General features: G+C 38.0%; 1 protein-coding gene across 1 annotated transcript; it reads right to left on the minus strand.

Moving 5' to 3' along the window:
- Positions 1–1,554: 1,554 nt before the first annotated feature.
- LOC145991681 (uncharacterized) lies at positions 1,555–22,430 on the minus strand. The gene is made up of 10 exons (XM_083127742.1): positions 22,380–22,430; positions 21,531–21,622; positions 20,741–20,993; positions 19,065–19,181; positions 16,507–16,686; positions 14,459–14,581; positions 12,075–12,165; positions 8,736–9,033; positions 6,433–6,486; positions 1,555–1,664 (listed from the first exon to the last, which is right to left on the minus strand). The coding sequence occupies exons 2-10, from the start codon at positions 21,592–21,594 to the stop codon at positions 1,555–1,557; spliced, it is 1,290 nt and encodes a 429-aa protein (XP_082983868.1). The 5' UTR covers positions 21,595–21,622; positions 22,380–22,430.
- Positions 22,431–22,727: the final 297 nt, after the last annotated feature.

Below are 22,727 nucleotides of genomic sequence, written 5' to 3' on the forward strand. Positions count from 1 at the left end.
TTAGAACAACAGGCATGCACTTGTGGACGTGTACAGGTATTTTTTAAGGGTGGTGGGCGGTGGTGAGTGAGGGAGTGGGGGTGGCAAATAAGGAATATTTTTCCAAGGGGAGAAAACGAGGCACTCCCCCCAAAAAAACAATGCTTCAGTTTTAAGTTATTTTTTTAGTATTAGATCCTTACAGAAATTAAGGCAAATTAATATGAATGTAATGAAATCGTATGCTGAAATATGAAATTTCAAACGTAAGTCATTTTCCATGGATAGTTATGGTCCCCTATTTCCCCCTCCTTTCCGAGGTCCATATACGGACCTTCAATTCGCACGACTAACCAGCTTGGTAGGTTTTAAGGTGGTTTTAATCAGACACACAAGGCAATTGATGCAATGGTATCTTTAACCACGATCGAGGACACTCACAGTCTGTAACAAAATAACTGCACCTGGAACGCAAACTGTGTTTTAGGTGATATGTAGACAATTACTTGTATATCCCTCATATTTTACTTTATATTAATCCTGGGCCTTGTTTTATATATTATATATATCTATATATGAAAAACCAGCTGATTTCATGGCCATAATCTTGTCTTGTGTGCGTGGTGAAGTGTCACTTAGGATTTTCCCCGTGCCTGTACACTGGTCACAGTTACTGCACTTTAGTAATTGAGAATAGTCCAGACTACCTCTCAGACACGGTTGGAACACACTTTAGTAATCTAGCGATAGAGTGAAATCCATTACACAGATTTTCCACCCACTATTCACATGATTTCCACCAGTAAACACGGTTGCACGTCAGCCATTTGCACACAGACGTCAGCGACACCTGTTGGCAGAGAATGGAATGAAAGACAGCAGTGGAAAAAAAAAAAAAAAAAAAAAAAAAAAAAAAAAAAAAAAACAAGATGAACCAAGGGACAATCCCAGGTGGGATATGCCATTGTTTTACACATTATTGCAATGGCAATTTAAACATATTTCAATATTCCCCTCCCTCATATATATCGGTGGTGCAGTTACTTTGTTACAGACTACTTCCGACGTATTTGTCTCTTTTGGGTCCTTCACCCTTACAAATAATCAGGAACAGGGTTAATTAAATCATAGAACTTCTCTCCTTTTTATACAAATAAATACATTGCCACAATTATACCCTACTATGGACGACAAATATTCCATAGGCCTTAGAGTGTTTATTGTTGCCGATAGATACGTTCTTGTACTTTCATCGGCGGAACTATTAACGAGAGCAAGAGAAGTACACACACCCTTCTCTAACTTCAACTATCAATCTCTTAATGAACAATTGCAGTCCATTTTGGCTAGGTTATATTTTACTAATAATCAATAATTGTGTGTCAACCTCCGTGCTATCACAGCGCGCCACGACATCAGGGCTCTCGGGTTCGAATCCCGGTCTTTTTGCTTCTTCATCAATTTAATCACCCATCATTATGATCGCCTCTAGCCAAAAGTGACAGAAAAGCGACACTAAATAACAAACATCAAATCAAAGTCAAGTAATTGTTTGTATTTATGTAATAGTTATACTCACGGCACGTTTCCAATGAACGATATATCCTTCTGTATGCAGGATAGTGGACAGTTACAATTCAGTCCATGTTCTTTCGGCTCAAATGTGTTGACTGGTTCCAGATGATCTGCAAGGAGGGCAAACTAATATACATACCTACAGTACATAAGTATGTTTTAAGTACTTGCTTAGTATTTTAAATCACAACAGATTATTCAACCCAGCGATGTTACCACTTTAAATAACACTAAAATATATGGAGTGTATAAAAACAAGCTTTTTGCGTAAATACCTTTAAAAAAGCGCGAGCTTTATCACTTTTAGCCCAGTAAATAAAGGGCTATAAATAAGGTCGAGCTCAAATAATTTATATAAAGCTAAAGATTTCAGAATTTGTTTTTCAAGTTATTTGGAATAACTTACTGAAAGTCGCGGAGAATCGCATGTGTGCGTCATCCTCAAAATGGCGGACAAAGTTGGCGGCCAATCGATATGACTACAGTTCGGAATTTTGGTCATAGTTCGGAAATGACAAGTCGTAGTTCACTTGTGTAAAATTATTTGAACTCTAGAAACACCTACCTTTAACTCTAAGTGTAACAGTTTTGGATCCAATAACTTTTAAAGAATTTACATCCATTTAAACATGAAAAATGTAGGAATTTTTGCCCTTATCTCGCAGTTTATTCAAAAAATGTCCTTATTAGTTAAGAAATAGACAGTAAAGGTTGTCATATTTTTAATGAGCTAATAATTACCTACAATTTTTAAAAAAAGCTCGTTCAGATCTGATAAAAAATATCTCAGATATTTAATTTTGAAACAGATTAGTGAAGATGAAATTCCAAGGGTTCACCCGTTACCTTACAGAATGCATCAGCAAATACGCCATTGGCATTCTGATTGACATATGGTTTTTGTAAAGCAGGTGTTCGTCATAATCTAAATCAGATTCGTCTTCCAGTTGGCTGTTTGTACAGGAACTTCCTTGGCGGAATGCACAGAACTTTGAACACTTGAGATCAGCTTTCTTACACTCACATGTTGCTCGTTCACAATCCTTTCTCGCAGTCACTTTGCACTTTCAGGCAAGTAAGTTTAGTATTTCTGCTGGAGCTGGTGGTAGCTCTGTGGGTACTGGATTCAGCATACCCTCTTTGACACACCAACTCCATTCGATTGGGTTCATGCTTCGTCTGTTCCACCCCTGGCCTTGGAAGTACACTCGAAGTGAGAGTTGAGCGTCTGCCGCGCTGGTAGGCGACAAAATGGCCAAGTTGAAATGTGAAGACAGCTTTTTAACGACTCCTCCATACAGGCGAATAAGAAACGTTTCTCCAATTTCGATCACTCTGTCACAGTTCAGGTTTGGTTGGTTGAAGATGATGACTAACGTGCACAATTCTTTATCTTTTTGGAGTATCTTGAACGCTGTCGACTTTCCTCTTCTGAATATAGCTGAGGTGGTGTCACAGTCTGTAGCAGCATGAAAGAAGAGGAAGCAGTCTTTGAGTGGCCCAAGAATTTCTTGAATTTTAGCGATATCGTAGCATTTTCCCTCAGTTTTGCTTGTCTGGGGCCTTAAAAGAAACAGCGACTATTCAAGAAGTCTTCTAGCAATTAAGATTGTTAAAAGGTCAGAATAGGATCCAACAACAGCTACAGATTTGCCGTTCGTACTTTCTTTTATTGCTGTTGAACAGATTAATGTATCTACATTTCCTTCTGCTTGGTATACGGTTATCCTGGCTGCTTCAAATTGTGTTTTCATCATTAGAATCAGTCTAGATTTGTTCTCTGAGTTTCTCAAGAACTGTGCTTGATCCGTCGTTGCTTCCATGGCAGAGTCAAATGCGATCGTTGCAGACATTTTCCCCAAAGCTCCTCTCTGTCTTTCAGCATTCTTTGTGTCTAATTATAATTTGTGTCCATCAAATACAACGGAAGTACAAGGTGAAAAAAATCGCTTGACATAACTCACATACTTAAAGCAGATTTGTTGGTAATTGTCATTCTTAGTCCACACCATTGCTTGAAGAAGGAATCCTCCATCCACAACATACGTAATGTCTTCTGGTGTTTTAACACAAGGCAGGAGATACTCAACAATAGTTACCACAGTTGATTTGTGGTTCTTGCGCATGGAGATGTTGTCATACAGCGAAGGTGGCATTGGAGATAATTCATACTTCAGATACTCACAAAGATTTTCACCTTGCTTAATTACAGCTGCGATTCTGCCGAAGAGCTGCAACAATCGGTTCTTGTTTGATTTTGACGGTGCTGTAGGTGGTCGAGATAGGGATGACCATCTTCTTTCTTTGAAATTTTACTAAACCGTAGAAGCCTCCAATCATTCTCTGAACTAATGTTTCCCCAACACTCCTCGTTTGATCACAATTTGTTTTATTGTCTGCAACTAGACCTTTGCCAATGTTCTTGAGTAATTACATTTGAGTTGTGTTTTCAAATGGAGCATGGGTCCACATATTGTTGAATAAGATCGCGGATCTCAGATTTTGTGATATCGTCAATGGGTTGTAAATGTCTCTGCAACTCCTGGTATAGGGCGAGCAGGGTCAAGAAGTGAACTCTCAATGATCTTGAGTAAGTATGGCCATTCAGCATTTTAACTACTGTTGTCTTGGCGTACAGCATATCCCAAAGTTCCTCTTTACCACTTCTTGACATAATGTACCCGATCGTGCCCAAAAATAACATAGTAAATGGAAACCTCCTAAGCGCACTTCAACTTCAACTTTGAACAATTCAGAAGTTTCTTCAGCTGCAGACACAATTTCAAGAGCTTTCCAGTATAATGGTTGGTCGAATGTCGCAACACAGGTACTCTGTCCAATTTTCTTGCACTCTTTCACTGCATACAGCAGAGTAGAGTAGATACAAGTAGTATTGATATCTGATGCTACATTATTGATAAAAGGTAAATTAACTATTCACTGCTTATATCAAAGGGAGATACTTGTACATAGCGTGCATGGCACCACTCCACAATGGTTGTGGCGTATCTTTCACAAGATGCATGTCTATCCAAAGGTTGCTTGAGAACTCTGCAAGTCTGAGTCCAAGAATTAGTGTCCCATCTGGAGGAGAGAGATTTTTTTATTTCTAGTCTAAACAAGCCTGTCTGTTTCAAAATTAAATATTTGAGATAATTTTTAACCGATCTGAACGAGCTTTTTTAAAAATTGTAGGTAATGATTAGCTCATTAAAAATATGACAACCTTTACTGTCTATTTCTTAATCGATAAGGATATTTTTGCATAAACTGCCAGAGTAAGGGCCAAAATTTCTACATTTTTAAGGTTTAAATGGATGTAAATTTTTTAAAGTTATTGGATCCAAAACTGTTACACTTAGAGTTAAAGTTAGGTGTTTTTAGAGTTCAAATAATTTTACACAAGTGAGCTACGACATATCATTTCCGAACTATGACAAAAATTCGGAACTGTACTCATATCGACTGGCCGCCATCTTTGTTCGCCATTTTGAGGATGCACACATGCGATTCTCTGCGACTTTTAGTAAGTTATTCCAAATAGCTTGAAAAACAAATCCTGAAATTTTTAGCTTTATATAAATTATTTGAGCTCAAAACCCTTTCTTTACTGGACTATTTTACAAGCACTTCTTGTTGGTAACTTAGGTCTTAGGTGAGATAACTAGCTTTGACATTCCGTTCATTGAGAATGCAAATGATCTATCTCCAAATTGTAAACAAATGGAGATATCTTGCATGTAGTCTATTTAGGATGATATTGTTTCATCTCTGCATTCGTCTGATGCCTACATGCAACCATATTGTTATATTAAGAGTGTTTTTGGCCCATGTACAAAATGTATAAGCAGTCACGAGAAGGCAAACTCCAACAACTAATGAAACCTAACCACAATTTCCTCAACCAACCACAAACGCCATCCCAGCGTGAGATAAATCACTTGCATTCGAACTTTAGTGACTTGTGGGCGAGGAATTGTCCGACTTGTGGGAGCTGCTTAGCAACAGTAGTGGTCTTCCGTTCTTACTTTTATTGTTAGGGGACAAAAACATTGATAATAGTGGTATCAAAGTAGTTGATTGATTTTCAAAAATATGAATTATTTATTTTACTTTGTTACCGAATAACAAATTTATAATGCAATTATTTCATCTCCGTTTCCAGAATGCAGTGCCATATCTGGTAGGTAGAACATTGGCACTCTCAAATCAAAACAAGCGTTGCGTGCAATTGTCTATCTGAAATTTCAATTATTAATTACAGCATAACTACCTAACGAAACAACTACTTCTTTTTAGATAGGCTTCAATATGTCAGCTCTTGCAATTATACAAACTTTCAGCGCAATGGTGACAAAGATTCAATAAATATACGAGCATGTTAAACTTTAAAGGGTTCTCCTGAAAAAAAAAAATGGACACAGAGCATTTATATTCTCAGTGGACGATTTGCATATATGTCGTTCAAAATTTGGTTGTGCAACGAACGCCATACATTATCATATGACTTGCACCAAGAATTTTTATTGAACTGCAAATTTGCGTGTTCAAAATACAAGAGCTGAAATTCGAGAAACGTTGTTATTGTATATTAAAGAATATAAATTTCTCCCTGTTTCCCGATGTTCATTCATTGGGACACAATTCTTAATTATAAATAAAATTTTGTTCGTAATCTATTTAGGAATACTCAAACGAAACTATCGAATGATTTCTATGAATTATACCTTATAAAACGTAATGCTAAGTTGAATATGCTAGCGTGTTATAACTTTCTTGAGATCATATTACGATTATTCGAATTGTCGTACTAAATTGTACATCACAATAAAATATACGTAAAATGCACTAATAAGTAGAAATGTCAGTATATTTTACCTATTGAATCTTTTAAGCATGTATTTCCATTATCCTTGCACAGCTTCTGTTGCCCTGAAATACCAAAAAGTATATTACTAGAAATTATAATTACATGCAATAGTACTAACAATTGACTGCAGATAAAGAACGTATAAAACATTAAATTTCACTGTGTGACCACGAATAAATACAACACTTTTTATTAATTTACATGAAATATTGAAAAAGATAATTCAAAAAATAATGACGCATTGTACAGTGGGATCTATGAGTATTACCCTGCAAATTGTCCACGACTATTTTAATTAATTTTTCTCTTACATCCTATGTGTTTTTAAGCGATGGATTGATATGTATGCTGGTGCAGAAGTTGTCAACAGCTTGTTTTGATTTTTCTTTTAATTCTTGAAGCTCTCATTGCTTCAAATAAAGTGCACGAACATGGTGATGGACAATTTGCACGGTACTACTCATGGATCCCACTGTACTCTATAAGATATATTCTGTGGAAGTATTTGTGTGTGTGGAATGTACTGACTCTAAGATTACCAAGAGTTTGTTCCATAAATAAGTATCAATGTTACCTATTACCTGTGGCGCTTCGGCTCGTTTTCGAGCCATGGCATCCCAAACTTTCTTCCTCCAGAACGTCCTGTCGCGGCTCTTGGGCGAAGGATAGAGTCTGCATCCTCCTGGATACTGTGCTCCCTCCTAGTCGCCCACCCTCGATTGTATACGATGGAATACGTTAATGTGACACTAATCGTAGACTCATGTACATGTACGTAAAATATCCGCCTCGGCAGTTTCCGCCCACAATCATGTATGGTAGGTGAGCCAAAGGTGGCCACAATTCCCAAGGTGGCCCACTTCACGAAAATCATATTAGTATTTAACAAAGATAACAAATGGCACTACATCAATGTACCCAGTCCTCCTCTGGTGCACTATGCATAAAACAAACTCCCTCGGGATGCCAGCAGCTATTTCATGTAAGTTGTTGTGTCAGGAATCGAGCAGATTAGTTGTCGTTGTTATTGTTAGGTAGTAATAAATGTTTGAGTGTGTACGTCCTTCACATTAAGGAATGTTAATATTTTATACATATTTTGAAAGTTCTTTTAATTATCTTTTTGATCACATAGTTACACTGAAAAATGTTTTTTGTGTCAAGGGAACGATACCTATTTGTGTTCAAAAACGTAGTCCAGAGGCGAGTTCGTAAGGTGGAGGCCAAACTTGGGAACAGGTTACACTCGCTTCTGGAATTTACTTTTTTCACATTAAAATACGTTTTATTAATAAAGGTTACCTAATAATGTTAACTTTGCACATCCTTTCATGAATCACTAAATGTTATTAATATGTTGGGTTTATAGGGTTAAATACTTCAGTAATATTTTTTTGCGGAAGTGATCGTTTTATTTATTTCGTTATGCTTCGGTACTGTATATAATGCATGTCACCAATCAAAAGTTTGAGACTAACAATTTCTCTAACAAATTATATATATAAAAAAATAATAAATATGTTTTCTTGGGCACAAGCAACATTTTCTACGAGACTATGAGCAGTAGGCCATCTTTGGTACCCGTGGGCCCCGTGGGCTACCTTGGGAACAGATGTAACGGTTTTGTAAATATCTTTTTAAAAAAACGTTACAAGCAATTTTACAAAATATTTATATGGTACATGTTGTTTGTTAGTTATAAGAGTTATTTCTTAAAATTTCATAAATTTATCTCTCATTGGAGATTTTTAAATTGCCATAGAAGCTTAACTATGGCCTCCATTTGCTCACCTATCTTATTTGATTTTCATATATCACATAGCATCGAGATATGACTATATTAACTTACGTTTCAATTTCACTGCGTCTTTCACTTGCCGATCCATATTTTAGGACCCACTATGACAGACGAAGTACAGTTATACTGGTAATACTGGACTTCCTATCGTTTTGCCTGGTTGAGCGAAGAAGCTCTCAATGCGTACGCTATCTAGCGTTGTCCGTGCGAACTATTTGGCGCTCGAGCGAAATCCTCTTCCTGCAGCACACTTAATACCTTGGGTCTCCCCGATGGTGTAGTGATAATGCCGTCGCCTTTTAATCGGGGTTCGATACACGGTGGAATCACATAGCACAGTGGATCGGATACCACTCAATTAGCCTTTCTCTGTAAAATTGACTGAAAACATCCAATCAAATACAATCTAATACCTAGTATCAAAAAGAATAGCGAACTAACTGAGGTATTGAATCATTCAGTTGTCTTCAAGTTGCAACGTATGGAAGTAGAAAGTGACGGATGCGTACGTACCCCTGTTTTGTCCTACAAGGACATCGGTGCAGTTGCAAAGTTTCATCTTGGCCTCCACTATGCACTGTGCTATGCAGGCGGAGTAGCTGTAGTACTTGAACGTCCACAGGCCGTTCGTCTCATCAGGAAACCTACACTTTCTGGATTCCTCTGGGATTAAGCGGACATCTTCATCAGCCACTTCCTCAGACACCAGAACGTACATCAGGTGTTCCCTCAACGGCATTTCCACTGTTAAAGAGTAAAATGATCCGAATCCTCGTGTCAGTGGGACTTCGTAATTGGAGAGAAATGCAACCTGGAACAGAATGTCCAATTAATGCAGTTTCTCCGTGTAACATTATCGTTATAATTATTTTCTTGTCCACGCAATCGTGTATATCCACTATACTGATTGCAGGCGCAACTGGTGGCTGACCTACGTTTTACTACATAGCTCTATCTGTCCACCAATTGAAGCATTCCACCGAATAACACTGTATGGCATATTTCAGTGAATGCGAGAAAACACGAAAAAACTGTAGTATGTTACTGGAGTACAAAGTAAAAAAAAATAAATCATAATGCAACCACAATATCAATGTTTGAGCAATGTCCGACGTTATGAGTGGCCAGTTTGTAGCCTGTAGCCGCTTGGCAGGCCACTAAAAATATCTCCAGTGGAATAACGCTGTATGTGCAGAAGTACTATGGGGAAAATTGACACCAGCAGGTACGATAACAGTACCGAAATCTAATTGTATTGAAAAAAACTGGATGTGTTACACCAAAACATGCACTGAACTTATCGTCACATGGCAAGTTACTCTGATGAAAGTGTTTTAACCAAATTAAAAAGTAATGGATCGGTTACACCAAAACACACACTTCACTCTGGCAAGTTATTCTGATGCCAGTGGTTCAATCAAGACTAAAAATAAATGGTTCAGTTACACCAAAACACACACTTCACTCATCTGCACATGGCAGGTCGATGTAAAACTGTCTGTATTCCTCGTCCATGTACTGCAGCATCAGGCCTTTTTCTTCTTCTTGAGTGGCAGTGGGCCACAGTGCAAGACAGGTAGGTTATCTGGAACAGTGTGTACATCTTCATGTACAAGGTATAATCTAGGATGGTGTATTTTTGAATGTAAAGAATAACTACATGCTGATGTGACGTAACATTATTTTTGTCTTTGGATACTACAAACCGTTATCATAATACATTTAAGACATTCATATTACCCAGTATTGTATAATACATGACAACAATCCAAATACTCTACAAGCTGTGCTGCCAAAAGGCAAAGGTTTCATGTACCTTACCGTTTACTGCAACCGTTTTATTGTTCCATTTGACCATACAGCGTTGTTCCACTTGCCTTCTTTGGCTGCCTCTTTGCCATCACATCCTTACCTTTCTACTTGTGTATGCTTCCCCTGCATCCATTAACGTCTTCCTTTTAACGTCCTTCCATTTAGAAACTTTTATTTTGCGTTTTCTGCTTCTATTGATACGATGCACGTCGCTAGCAGATAACGTTACTTCTCTGCGGTCCGGCATCTTGCTTGCACATACAGCGTTCTTCCACTCAGAGACCAGTTTGCCAGCATACTCGTGCCAACTCTTGGACAATAGAGAAAGGAGTCTTTCAGTATATGTCCGTCATGTTCGGTTCAGCATGATTCCACTGATAACTCAGAATATTCCAAAATGTGCTATACAACGTTATTCGGTGGAATGCTTCAATTGCCTTTCGGGGGGGTGCCTCGATGAGTGTCACCAATCTCAGTTGCGAAATGAAATCTGTAGGGGTAACATCGCTCTCCCGTTATCATGTTGCCAAGTGTACGTTTGTTTTGTCAGTTGTTTGTACCGTGTTTGGGTGTTTTGTGTACTATTGTACAACTTTTATTCAGTAACGGCGCTGATCAACTCTCTCCATGTTTTACAGCACGTTTGGGAATATGCTATGCATTCGACGCTCATTTGACTCGTCCCATGAGTAACATTCGGTGCCTTGTGATACGAAAATGCCCGATGTAACTCGATGAGAATTCAACTGATCGCTGATTCGTTGCTTCCCAGCCGCCAGCTGGAAATGCGAACAGTATAGCGTAAGCAATATTTCCTTTTTTTCCGAGCGGCTGCATTCCACTGCTAGCGGTACACGGAATAAAAGTTTCGTAATTACCATTTTCAACCGTCGTTTTGAAAGTTGTTCAAAGGCGAAAATCGAAATCTGGGGTCATTTTAATGGCGGTTGCAATTACCACTTTGATTTTTCCACAGTTCTTTATTGCTTTCATTTGCAAATTTTGATCATCTCAAAATTACAAAGCGGGCTGTAGCCCCATCAGGTTACCCCTTGCCTACGCCATTGTATGAATCAAAGAGTGTGAAGTTGGCATATTTTCCTAGGTTTCAGATAGACCTCTAGTGCTAGTATATAAAACTGAGCTTCTTTTCTGTAGTGTACAATCCTTATTGAATATGAACGACGTACACTACGTTTAGTAACCGAGATTAAAAACTAGCACAGATCAACGAAGAGAGGAAGGAAGTAGGTATAGTTCAAAATTATTACTTGACTGTACTTTCTCATTCATAAATTAATCTATTTTTTAACGCCTCAATTCTTTTTTTTTTTTTAAAAAAAACAAATCCATCAGCTGATGACGAGAGAAGTCTGTCAAAGATTACATTTACTGTAATTATAATACAGAATGTGCATGAATGAATGCGTCAGGTTTTGGACTCAGGCTACGAGACGAGCGCTGTTTCGAGTTTCCTGGGGGAAACGTAAAAAAAAAATCTCCTGAGATTTCGGCCAGTGTATGGGACTCGTGGCAACCTATCTTCATGAGGAAATTGAGGAGGTACGAATGAAACCTACAACAACGACAGAGGTTTCACACATAACTCCGTACCTGGTTAGATGATCGCTCACCTCTGCTCAGGCATGTGGAAGTGAGGTCGGCAGTCCGTAGGTCGCTCCCTGGCCCTCGCAGTCTATTGAGCCAAGGGTTATTATAATACTCATATGTGCGTCTAGATACATACACGACTTGTATATATTGCATGTCTCTATCTATTGCATATATTCATTGGGTCGGGGTGGGGTGTGGACTAGAATGAACTTATTGTAACATACAGAAGTTACTGAAAATAAAAAGATGAGAATTATGATCTGGCTCATATCTTTTGAAAATCCAGGGTACATTACTGAACATGCAATTACAAATTACAGAATTTATTATTACAAGTTTAACAAATGTGTTCCAGGGAAATTTAATCTGGAGTTAAATGACAGGATTTTGTCCTTACATTTTAGATTTCATAAATAGGAAACATACCTCCATATTCTTCGCATGCCATAATATAGTAGATTTCAATACAACATTATTTTTGGCGGTGACCCTTGGACTGGATAATGTATATTCTTCTCTGCAAAACAAAATAACGTTGTCAATAAATAATCCACGCCATTTTAAGAAAAAAGTACTGGATTTTTTTATGAACCTCTTCATATGGAAACATACTTAAAGAACCATATATTTTGCAATGTTGGTCAAGAATATTTCATAAACAGCGATCCACTTCCTCCATGAGGCCCAATCAAATTTCTCAAAAGTAGAAGTATACACGTATGGAAAAGAAATATTTAAACTTACCTATTTTAATTTAAATTTCGTTTTCTTGTAATTTCAATAAATATCCCAAGAAGAACACCACCCCTGATAAACTAATACGGTGCTCCGTCAATAAATTTTGTTTCGTTTCAAGCAGGGTTCTTAAGTCCAGATAAATTCTAATGGGTTCTATTGGGTACAGGACCGGAACCTTTTCTCGCACAATTTAAATTCGATACAAGTTGGTATTATTTCATTGAAAAGGGTTCGTGGACAGTATTTAATTTGATTCGGAAGAAATTGTTCCTGAACCGTATTTAAATTCAGCCGGAAGAAAAGTTCCTGAACCGTATTTAAATTCAATCGAAAAAAAGGATCCTGGGCCGAATTGAAATACTTTAATCATAAAAAGGTTCTTTACGGTGTAGAACCCATTTACATTTGCTGATTTTCACTCCCGGACGGGAATTGCATTTATTTAAATTTACTGGACCTTAAGAACCCTGGGATTGTTAAAGATCCAGGAACACATAAATTCTAATGGGTTATATTTGGTTCCGTAACAGGATCGGAAACTTTTTTCTCGCACAATTTAAGTTCGGTCCAACTTGCGTATCGTTTCATTTCAATGCGAAACTTGGACCCTATTTAAACTGATCCGGAAAAATGGATCCCGGACCGTACTTGCATTGATCCGGTGAAAACATTCCTGGACCGTAAGGTAAGTTCGTCATGAGACTGATAGATGTCGGTAGGAGTCACGTGCTGGTGGAACAAAGGGAGTGTGAAGCCACACACGTGCGGTTGTGGAGTGGACATCAAGGGAGGAAGTGTGTTGTGTGCAAGTGCATTGTGCTCTGGCGCTGTTTGCAGGTGGTCGGAAATATCAGTACTATACCTTCGATCAGGTGCAGGAGACTTTACGACTGATCGGAAAGGGAAAAACGGTCGCGGAAGCGTGACGATCTTACCTCTTCATGGGGGTAATTTTGACCTGCTAGGAACGTAAGGTCAGATAACGAAGTTACCGCATTTTCTGGAAATGGGGTAACGAAAATGCCGACGTATTTGCCCCCCTAATATTTTGGAATTTCTTTAATATTCCTTCAGCAGTGGCGTAGCGTTATAGTACGCCCGTACGCCCGGCGTTCCCAGATTTAAAATTTCAAAAATGCTAAAATGCTGTGATTATAAAGTAAAACGTGACTAATTTCAAATATGTTTGACCTTCATGGCATTATAATAGCTATTTTTCGCGATCCGCTTGCAACGCTCCACTCTCAACACTCGTTCTAGCATCTCTTTTCAATGCCTTTCCCGGCCGGACGCCGAGCAGGTTCGGCGTACAGGACTCCTATATTCCTTGCTGCCTTTATGGAGGGAAAGCTTCCATTTCCACAGCACGCGCGTAAATGGGCTCTCTTACGCTGGCGTACGAGAGGTCTACCGTGATTGGTTCATGTGACCCTTCCTGCCTTCTGAAGCAGACGACAGCGGTAGCATTCCTACCCGGTTCTTCGCTCTCATGCAACTCGTGCTATGTGATGCTACAATACGCGATATTGACTGACGTAACTTTACCAATCTCAAATATACTGCTTCTTAATGGTCACTGCATTGTATGATTTATCGCATGTGATTGATCGGACTATTTTGAGACAAACGTTTCTAACTTTAAATTCTACGTATGTTGCATTATGTGTTTATTGACTGTCCCATATGCCAACCATTATTTTAATGTTTCAATAAAAAGTTTCGGAGTTATTTTTTGTTCTAGCCTCGTGCATACCCTCTTTGTTTTAAACAGGATCTATCTTAAAATTAGCTATTAATGCCAAAGAAGGACCACAATAGAATGTTAGTACTTGCAGTCTGACAGTCACCGGTAATAAAAATAGAACACCTAGATCCTGAAATATTCGCTTTTGCGCAATGCGTGTTACATAACTCCGAGGCTGGGAGTGAACTTCAAGTTTCCAATAACAAGTGCGGCCATTGCCATGGTGTTAGGCAACACTCGGAACGCATTGCAGAGAAACAAGTGTTTCCGGATCCAGGTTTCCCATTTATATTGCCGATTACTCTACGTAGTAGAAATCAGAACTTACCCAACTTGCATTGAATTCACAATAAGGCAATGCGGTAAGTCCGAATGTATCTTAATGAAGACTTTTCCACAGTCCATCTCAATGCCATTTATGGAACATTCGGTCATCAATTTATTGGTAGGTCTGAAATAAGCAAGAAATTCTGCTGTATATATTAAATGAAGACTCCTGCTGATTCGTCGAAAGCAGGATCAAGCTCAATTCTGTTTGAAAAAATATAAGCTTCCGTAATATGAGCTCAGCTATTGTCAGCACCCAAAATTACACACACACACACACACACACACACACAAGCACATAGCCTATGTATGTACATACATACGAGGGGGAGTTAAGAAATCAGTGACACCAGACAGTAATAGATACAATAGAAGATCGGGACTGTACCGCGGATGTCACCACGCCATCTATCATCTATCCAAAACTCTCGAGCAAATTTTGTATTGTGCGCACTGTTTTTTTTACTGCTTTGGGCAAAAACCTTAAACTTAATGAATGACCGTAGGGCCTCCTTGATGGCGCAGTGGTAGCGTCGTCGCCTTGTATTCAAGGGGTCCAGGGTTCGATACCTTGTGGAGGCACATCGTGTTTCGGATTCCACTTTAAACTATACGTCCAGTCCAGATTAGCTTTTCTGTGCACGAAGTAGACATAAAACAACAAATAAATCAATCATTAAATGATTGACCGTAAGACTGCGTTCGAATTGCTGGCGCCACATCACTTGTGCTAGACACGACATTGCACCTGCACGTATACCATCGTTATTTCACGATAAATCTGATGAACAATTGAGGCATTTCGCCCACACAAATGGTAAAAATTCTCTTATCTCGAGCTTGGAGTAAGTTTACAGCTGACCAGCCATTACGCGCTATCGCTAGGACAAAATTACTAGCATGACACCAAAAAAACTGACTCACTAGCAGTGGCGTACCCAATGGAGGTTGGTGGAAGTCATAATCCCACTTCCTTTGGCCTAGTATTCCTAAAAATAAGAGGCACATCGCGCTACTATACCAGGGGTCCCGGGTTCAAGCCCTGGCCTGGGTATGGATGTTTGTGAGTGTCCATTCATCAATTTCATCATGTCTTCACTCATCTCCATTTCGCAAATTAGCCAAAAGTGAAGTAAAATAAAGCAAATCAATCAATCAATCCTTAAAAAGAAAACGTCAAAGGCATGGAAAGGTGGAAAAATGAGGGCTGACTACTAAATGGAATAGAAGTATCCCCCTTCCCTTTCGAAAATTGTGGGCACGTCACTGCTCACTAGCGTCACAAGGATATGAACATCATTCTGTTCTTGTGCCACTACCACGACGCGACACCACGTATAACTTTTTTTAAAAAAATCTTCCTGTGTGTGTCCATAGATATCCGGAGAGGGGCAAGGGGACACATAGAAAATGGACGTCAACCTTAAATTATATATTTCACACATATAATTTCATTTCAATCACAATAATTTGTATTAATTATTATAAGGACGTTGCAGGAACATGATAATATCAGACTGAAGGAGCGTTTCTTTGGGGCGGGGACAAAATATCCTTCCTTTGACGCTCCCCCCGCAAAAATATACTTTGCTTGTCTTGCCTCTCCCTGGAAAAAGTCCTGTTTGTGTATGTGCAGATGAATGGTGCACTGACAAACATAATGTTGCATTCAAGGGTTTCGAACCCGAGATATCACGCATCGTACCCTGTTACGATGACAACTCAACCACAGAGGTTAGTTCGTGAAGGATGTAATACAAAAGGCTGTGACCGCTGGCCAATCGTTTCGTGAAAGAGCCTGCTGAACAGAAATGGTAGACGTAGTTACATGAAAAATTTCATCAATTTGGAGTCTCATGATTTGCTTTCTTATTTAGCGTCGCTTTTCTGCCACTTTTGGCTAATCGCGAGGATGAGGATGGGTAATGAATGATGATGAAATTGAGGAATGGATTCGTACCCTGGGCGTCTGGCGTTGTAGCGCGTTTTACTAACCATTCCGCCACGAAGTTCGGCTGGAGTCTCCTGATTGCTTAACCTAATACTCACATCGCAGGCCAGTCCTCTTCAACCGAGCAGAATGCAATGGCTTGAAAGGAAATGTTCCAGTCTACATTCCCTGCTTCAATTTCATACGTCATGGAACTGTAGAAGTATTTCTCCCTGAGGGATTTAGCCGTGATGACAGCGAAGGTCGCCAAACCACACCACACCAGGAGCCAAGCCACCCTATGAGAACATGCTCTTGTTGAAACATAGACGAATATTATACTTATATCATCAGACACTTGAAAAACAAGCTTGATCATAATTATCACATCACAGTCAACATAAATTTTATGATGTTAATTAATATGTTTCATAATCAGTTAATGTATACCGATAATAATATAGAAAAATTGGAGATAGTATTCTCCCTGTAAGTTGCCAATTTCTCTAAGGATCTTAACTTCAGTAAAGCGCTTCTCAAGTTTTCATTTCTCCCTTTTTAAAATCTAAGATAACTTCACTCTTCACAAAGTTAATGTATATTTTACTCTTCTTCATAATAATCACAAGGCACTCTTCATATCTGTACCCATTAGTCCGATAGAAATAGAGAAAAATTATGAACTCTAACGTACTGCACTAGAACATTATTATTTTGCGTTGAGATATAAAGTCACACTATGACATGGATCTTTCGACTTACAGGGAAAATCAATAATAATATTTATAATATTTCATATAAGGGATATTCACAGAAATGCAATCAGATTAAAATATTCATATTGCAATGATTTTATGCAATTATGAAGTACTTAGTGATGTGTACTAACAACTGAAAAGAACTTTAATATGATGACATACCTTGTGAGCACGTAAAACATTAATGAAAATGTGTTACGAGTGTGACACTTTAAAAATGTAGCAAAATTGGACTCAATTTGTCTATGAAGCACATCAACTACAGATGGTAAGAGTTCTTGCTGGTAAAACGTGCAAATTGTATGCATTCACAAATATTTAAGCAATAATACATTAAAAAACAATAACACCTTTCAGATTGAATTATTTTGATACTTAGATGGAGTAGGACCACTTTCCGTGGAATGGCCCATAATGCAATTAAATTGCATTAATTACAAATCTTAGTGTTACGTATTCCCAATCCTTTCACTTCCAAATCCCATAACTTGGCATGACATTTTTATCGCTGAGAAAGTGTGTACGAGTAAATTTGACAATTCGTAACATGCCCTTCGGTATGTGGGAATGAACTGGGTGATGTGGCTCACCGATCATTCATCCTTGATGATGGAGCAACTTGCCACTCATGGTGTGCTTGATGGTAAGATGCGAGAGGTACTAACTAAACACATACGAATGGGTCAACACAACACTTGAGTTTTAAACCCCCAAACACTGGATCAACATGGCTATTTTAAAGGGTATACAGGGTGGGAAATAACCTTTTGCTAGGGGTCCACAGTAAAAAGTAACAACAATTAAGAAATTATGGTAATACCAAATGTTTACTACGACAGTTGTGGTTACAAAAACATAATTAAGAGTTAGTTCACGACAAAGCACCTTGCTTCAAGGCAAATGCTACCCAAGCAAGACCTTCTTCGGCGAAGTGGCATTGACTTCTTCAGCAGTTCGGAATGGCCGGGTGTATCACCGGACCTGAATGCAGCGGAGCACTTTTTGGCTATTCTGAAGGACGCACTTGAGTCCTTGATGATAGTGGAACGCGGACCGGACCGCTATTCCCGGGCAACACTCCTTGCACATCTGGAACAAGTCCTCCGTGACATGGAATGGAATACGGACTTGTTTGCGAATCTTCTGAGCTCCTACCCTGATCATCTTCGTGCTATGAGAGAAGCAAACGGCGGACATACTAACTTTTAATTTTGTTTTTGTAACCACAATTGTCGTAGTAAACATTTGGTATTACCATAATTTCTTAATTGTTGTTACTTTTTACTGTGGACCCCTAGCAAAAGGTTATTTCCCACCCTGTACCTGTCTCTGCACAACAGCTGAAGATCTGCGATAAGAGGTCATGCTCAAGACTGTACAAAGAGTCTGACTTGCGACTCGCCTTGACACGGTCTCGCTCAAATCGTCCTCCTGCCTCTCTCTCTATAATGCTCGTAACTCACCCCTCCACTTGTAGACTAAGTTAGAACTGGCCACTGACCTCTCTCTCCCCATATATTTATTCAGATTGATTTTACTAAACAAATGCATAGTCAGACCTGTAGTCTCTTCCTTGATTGCGATTGTATACACCTGTTTGAAACGATGACGATGAAGGAAATTCTGCAATGTCTGAGACATACCTTAGATGGTTCTAGCAATTTCCTGTATGGAAAGGTTATGGCTAAATGTCTGCTATTTGGAGTTCGTTGTACGTTACATTTTAAAGATTCTACAGATTGTTACGAATTTACATATGATTCCACATTCATGCGGTTGACAATAAATGTTTGGCTGCAATGCACTTATTCATAAACTATGGGTTGTTACAATAACCCAAAGATTTCATTACGACTATCACAGTGCTATCCATTATTGTAATTAACATTTCTAACAATTGTGTCAGATCCATAACTTACCGAAAGCCTAAGTTAGGTGCTGATTTGAAGTACTTTACTCCGTCGAGTGATGTGTGGGTCAAGTACTCCCTGAGCAACTCACAAAATAATCCCCTCTTCTTCACACTAATCCTTGAACTGAAGAAGAATATGAATAACATTTATTGTAATATGTCAATATACAGATAGCATATACGTATACAGTGCTACAGTGCAATCGACAGAAATATTCTCTTTAATGCACTGGAAGGAATTACCAAAATAATGCAATTTCTCGCATAACATCAGGTAGTTGTAATTTTTTAAAAAAAAAATCCGGGTGGAAAGTTAAGTAGAATGTGTTTAAAAATGTGGAGATTATCGAATTATATTTTGTAGACACATAAATAAGATAAATGAATAAAGAATAACGTTTGTCATAAGGTTAAGATATTTTCAAATGAATTTGTACTGAAAATAACATTTTCAGCAAGAAGAAGATATACAAGGAAAAAATACGTATGTCAATGTAGTTTAATTGTCAGAGAATAAGATAACTGATTCATTAATAGAAAATATGAAAAAAAAAGTTCGTTTTTAAGTCGTAGAGAAAGGGAAAGAAAGGAGATCGTGATTAGAACTCAGAGCATGTGAAGCAAAAAGGATCGGGTTTCAGTCGTAGATAATGTGAGAGAAGAACGTTTATCTTGCAATTTTACAGAATATAAAACAACAAAGATTGCGATCCAACCATGGAGAATGTGATAGAAGGAAAATTGCTTTGAAGTCATAGACAATGTGAACAATGAGGATCATGACTCAGTTACGCATATCGTAGAGAATGCGATTGAGGGAAGGTTGTCTTGCAATCGTAGAGTATGAAGAATGGAAGATGGTGTTTTAGCAATAGAGCATGTGACTAAAGGAAGATTGTTTTGTGAAACAAAGAAGATCGTGATTCAGACGTAGTCCACTGAAACCAGAAAGCTTGTGACTCATTCGCAGAGAATGAGAAACTAAGCATATTGTGATTCATTTGCAGAGGATGCGAAACAAGAAGATCGTTATTCAGGCATAGACTTTGGAAATAAACTATATTGCGATTCAGTGGTAGAGAATGAAATAAGAAGATGGCGATTCAGACATAGACAAAGTAAATAAAGATGATTTTGATCCAGTCAGAGATATTGTGAAACATGAAATCGCAATTCAGGCATAGACCATGATAAGAAGGAAGGTTGTGATCCAGTCAGAGAGATTATAAAACAAGAAGATAGCAATTCAGGCATAGACCATGAAAACAAGGATGATTGTGATCCAGTCGGAGTGATTGTGAAACAAGAAGATCGCAATTCAGACATAGACAATGAAAACAAGGACATATGTGATCCAGTCGGAGAGATTGTGAAACAAGAAGATCGCAATTCAGACATAGACCATGAAAGGAAGGACAATTGTGATCCAGTCGGAGAGATTGTAAAACAAGAAGATCCCAATTCAGACATAGACCATGAAAACAAGGACGTTTCTGGTCCAGTCGCATAGATTGTGAAACAAGAAGATCGTAATTCAGACAAAGACTATGGAAACAAGGACGATTGTCAACCAGAGAGTACGAGACAAAAGAAGGTCGTAACATCAGTCGTAGAGAATGTGCAACAAAAAAGGTTGTTATTCAATAGCAGAGAATGAGAAACAAGGAAACTCTCGAGTCTTACCCTTGCTTCTCCACGGCAATCAATCGTTTGATACGCAGATAATGTTTTGATCTGGATTTCACCATAGCCGCTTCCAACCTACTCATGAAAGCCGATTTCAGTTTTCGTCGCTTTCCCTTCCTATCAACCAGTTGCTTTGCTCTGTACTTTGTAGAGAGAAGCCGAACTGTCCAGAGAACGAAGATGTAAACCAATTCCACAATTGAGATGAGACTCCCGCCAAGGAAGAGGTTTGCTGTGCCTCCGAATGAAACTGAAAAGCATCAAGATATGTAAACATTAAGATAGATTTTAATGAAATATGTTCAACACACCCATAGAAACTATTCTATGGGGCAAAATCTCAAACTCTATCCATACTACATCATCCTATATCCCTAAATGTACAGTTTGCAAAGTTCATCATCTAGCATGTGTATCTCAGTCTTTTATATGTGTGTTCTGTGTGTAGCACAGTACCAAATAATGTAACTATAGATCTGTAATCTGAGAACTATCCGCGAACTGAGGGTTATTTTCAAAATTTTCGACATGTCGCCTTTTGACGAACTGGTTGGAAACTTACGCAGAACGGCAAAGATAAGAGGTTACATTTCTCAACACTCTATTACTATTTCTGATGTTATAAACTTATAATATAATATAGAAGTATTCGCAAAGATGGAAGCAACTCCTGAACTAATGAAAATGGAGGGTTAAATTAGAAAAATGAATATTGTACATTCATTGGTGTATATTTAATTTGCCTTACACAATATTTAAAACTGAAAAAATATTCAAACTAGCTTACCAAGCATTTCCAAGTCTCCGAACATAATGTCTCGTTTGAATCTCACTTTAGGAAAGGAAGACATTTGGTACAGAATACTTGCTGGATCGTGACTAGAAAATAAAAAAGATCAGTTGTTTCAGTGTTCTAATTCTAAATTGCGGTGTGTGGGGGGGGGGGGGGGGTTGTTTGTTTGTGTGTGTGTGTGTATTTACTGATATCGTCTTTACTTTCTATATATCCCCAGGGTTCTAGGGTTACATGTTATTATTGAATCCTCATTCTTGTTTGGAGAGTAGTATACCACTACTCTCCAAACCACTATTTTAAATTCCAAGTTAGTGGAATTGTATTGACTTAACATTGATGAGGTGCTGATTTATTGACATATTAATATATGTATGTAGTATGACTATCCTTCTTGATCTTGACTATTGATAAGTTACGCATATTATGTAAGTGCTCCTTTTGACCGTTTCCGAAAAAAAAACAGACGTCAACCTCCCTTCCACGTAGTATACCCTGGATTGAATTTTGCAGACCAGTTAGACTGTCATACTACGCTCTTCCTCCTCTCATATTATACGTTATGCAATGGCTTTTAATCTACAGTAATATTTCCGATGTATTATTTTTATAAAATGACTTAGGATATCATTTTGAGAATTTTTGAAACTATGCCATAACATTTTCTTCAAAAATCTCATATATTATTTTCAGAAACATATTCAGTGTATTTATTTACATTTTATTTTTTATTAAAGTCCCCATGGCAATTACGTAAGGAATCTAATTTATGCATGGTACTGTAGATAGGACAATTCCATAACATAACAGAAACTAAAAATGGATAATTGAATTACTACTTACAATGTGGAAAGTGCGAATTGTGTTTCGAAGTTATGTTCTTCACATACAGCGTAGCATTGACAGCGTTCTCCTGGAGCTCGATCTAAAGTGAAAAAGCATACTTTACAAAATGTTTGCCATGTATACAAATTATGCTAATAATGAACTAAATCCATAAATTACAGAAACATATTTGCTAGATGTTAATTACCACATGCTTTATTAGCACATAATCATATATATATATATATATATATATATATATATATATATATATATATATATATATATATATATCTTGCAAATCATACGCGAAGATGTTTCACCTTAAATGTGACTTTTGTCTTGTTACTGGGTATTGTAACTGGA

This window comes from Lepisma saccharinum, chromosome 8 (assembly GCF_977018435.1).
Source record: "Lepisma saccharinum chromosome 8, izLepSacc3.1, whole genome shotgun sequence".
In the NCBI taxonomy this organism is placed as follows: Eukaryota; Metazoa; Arthropoda; class Insecta; order Zygentoma; family Lepismatidae; genus Lepisma; species Lepisma saccharinum.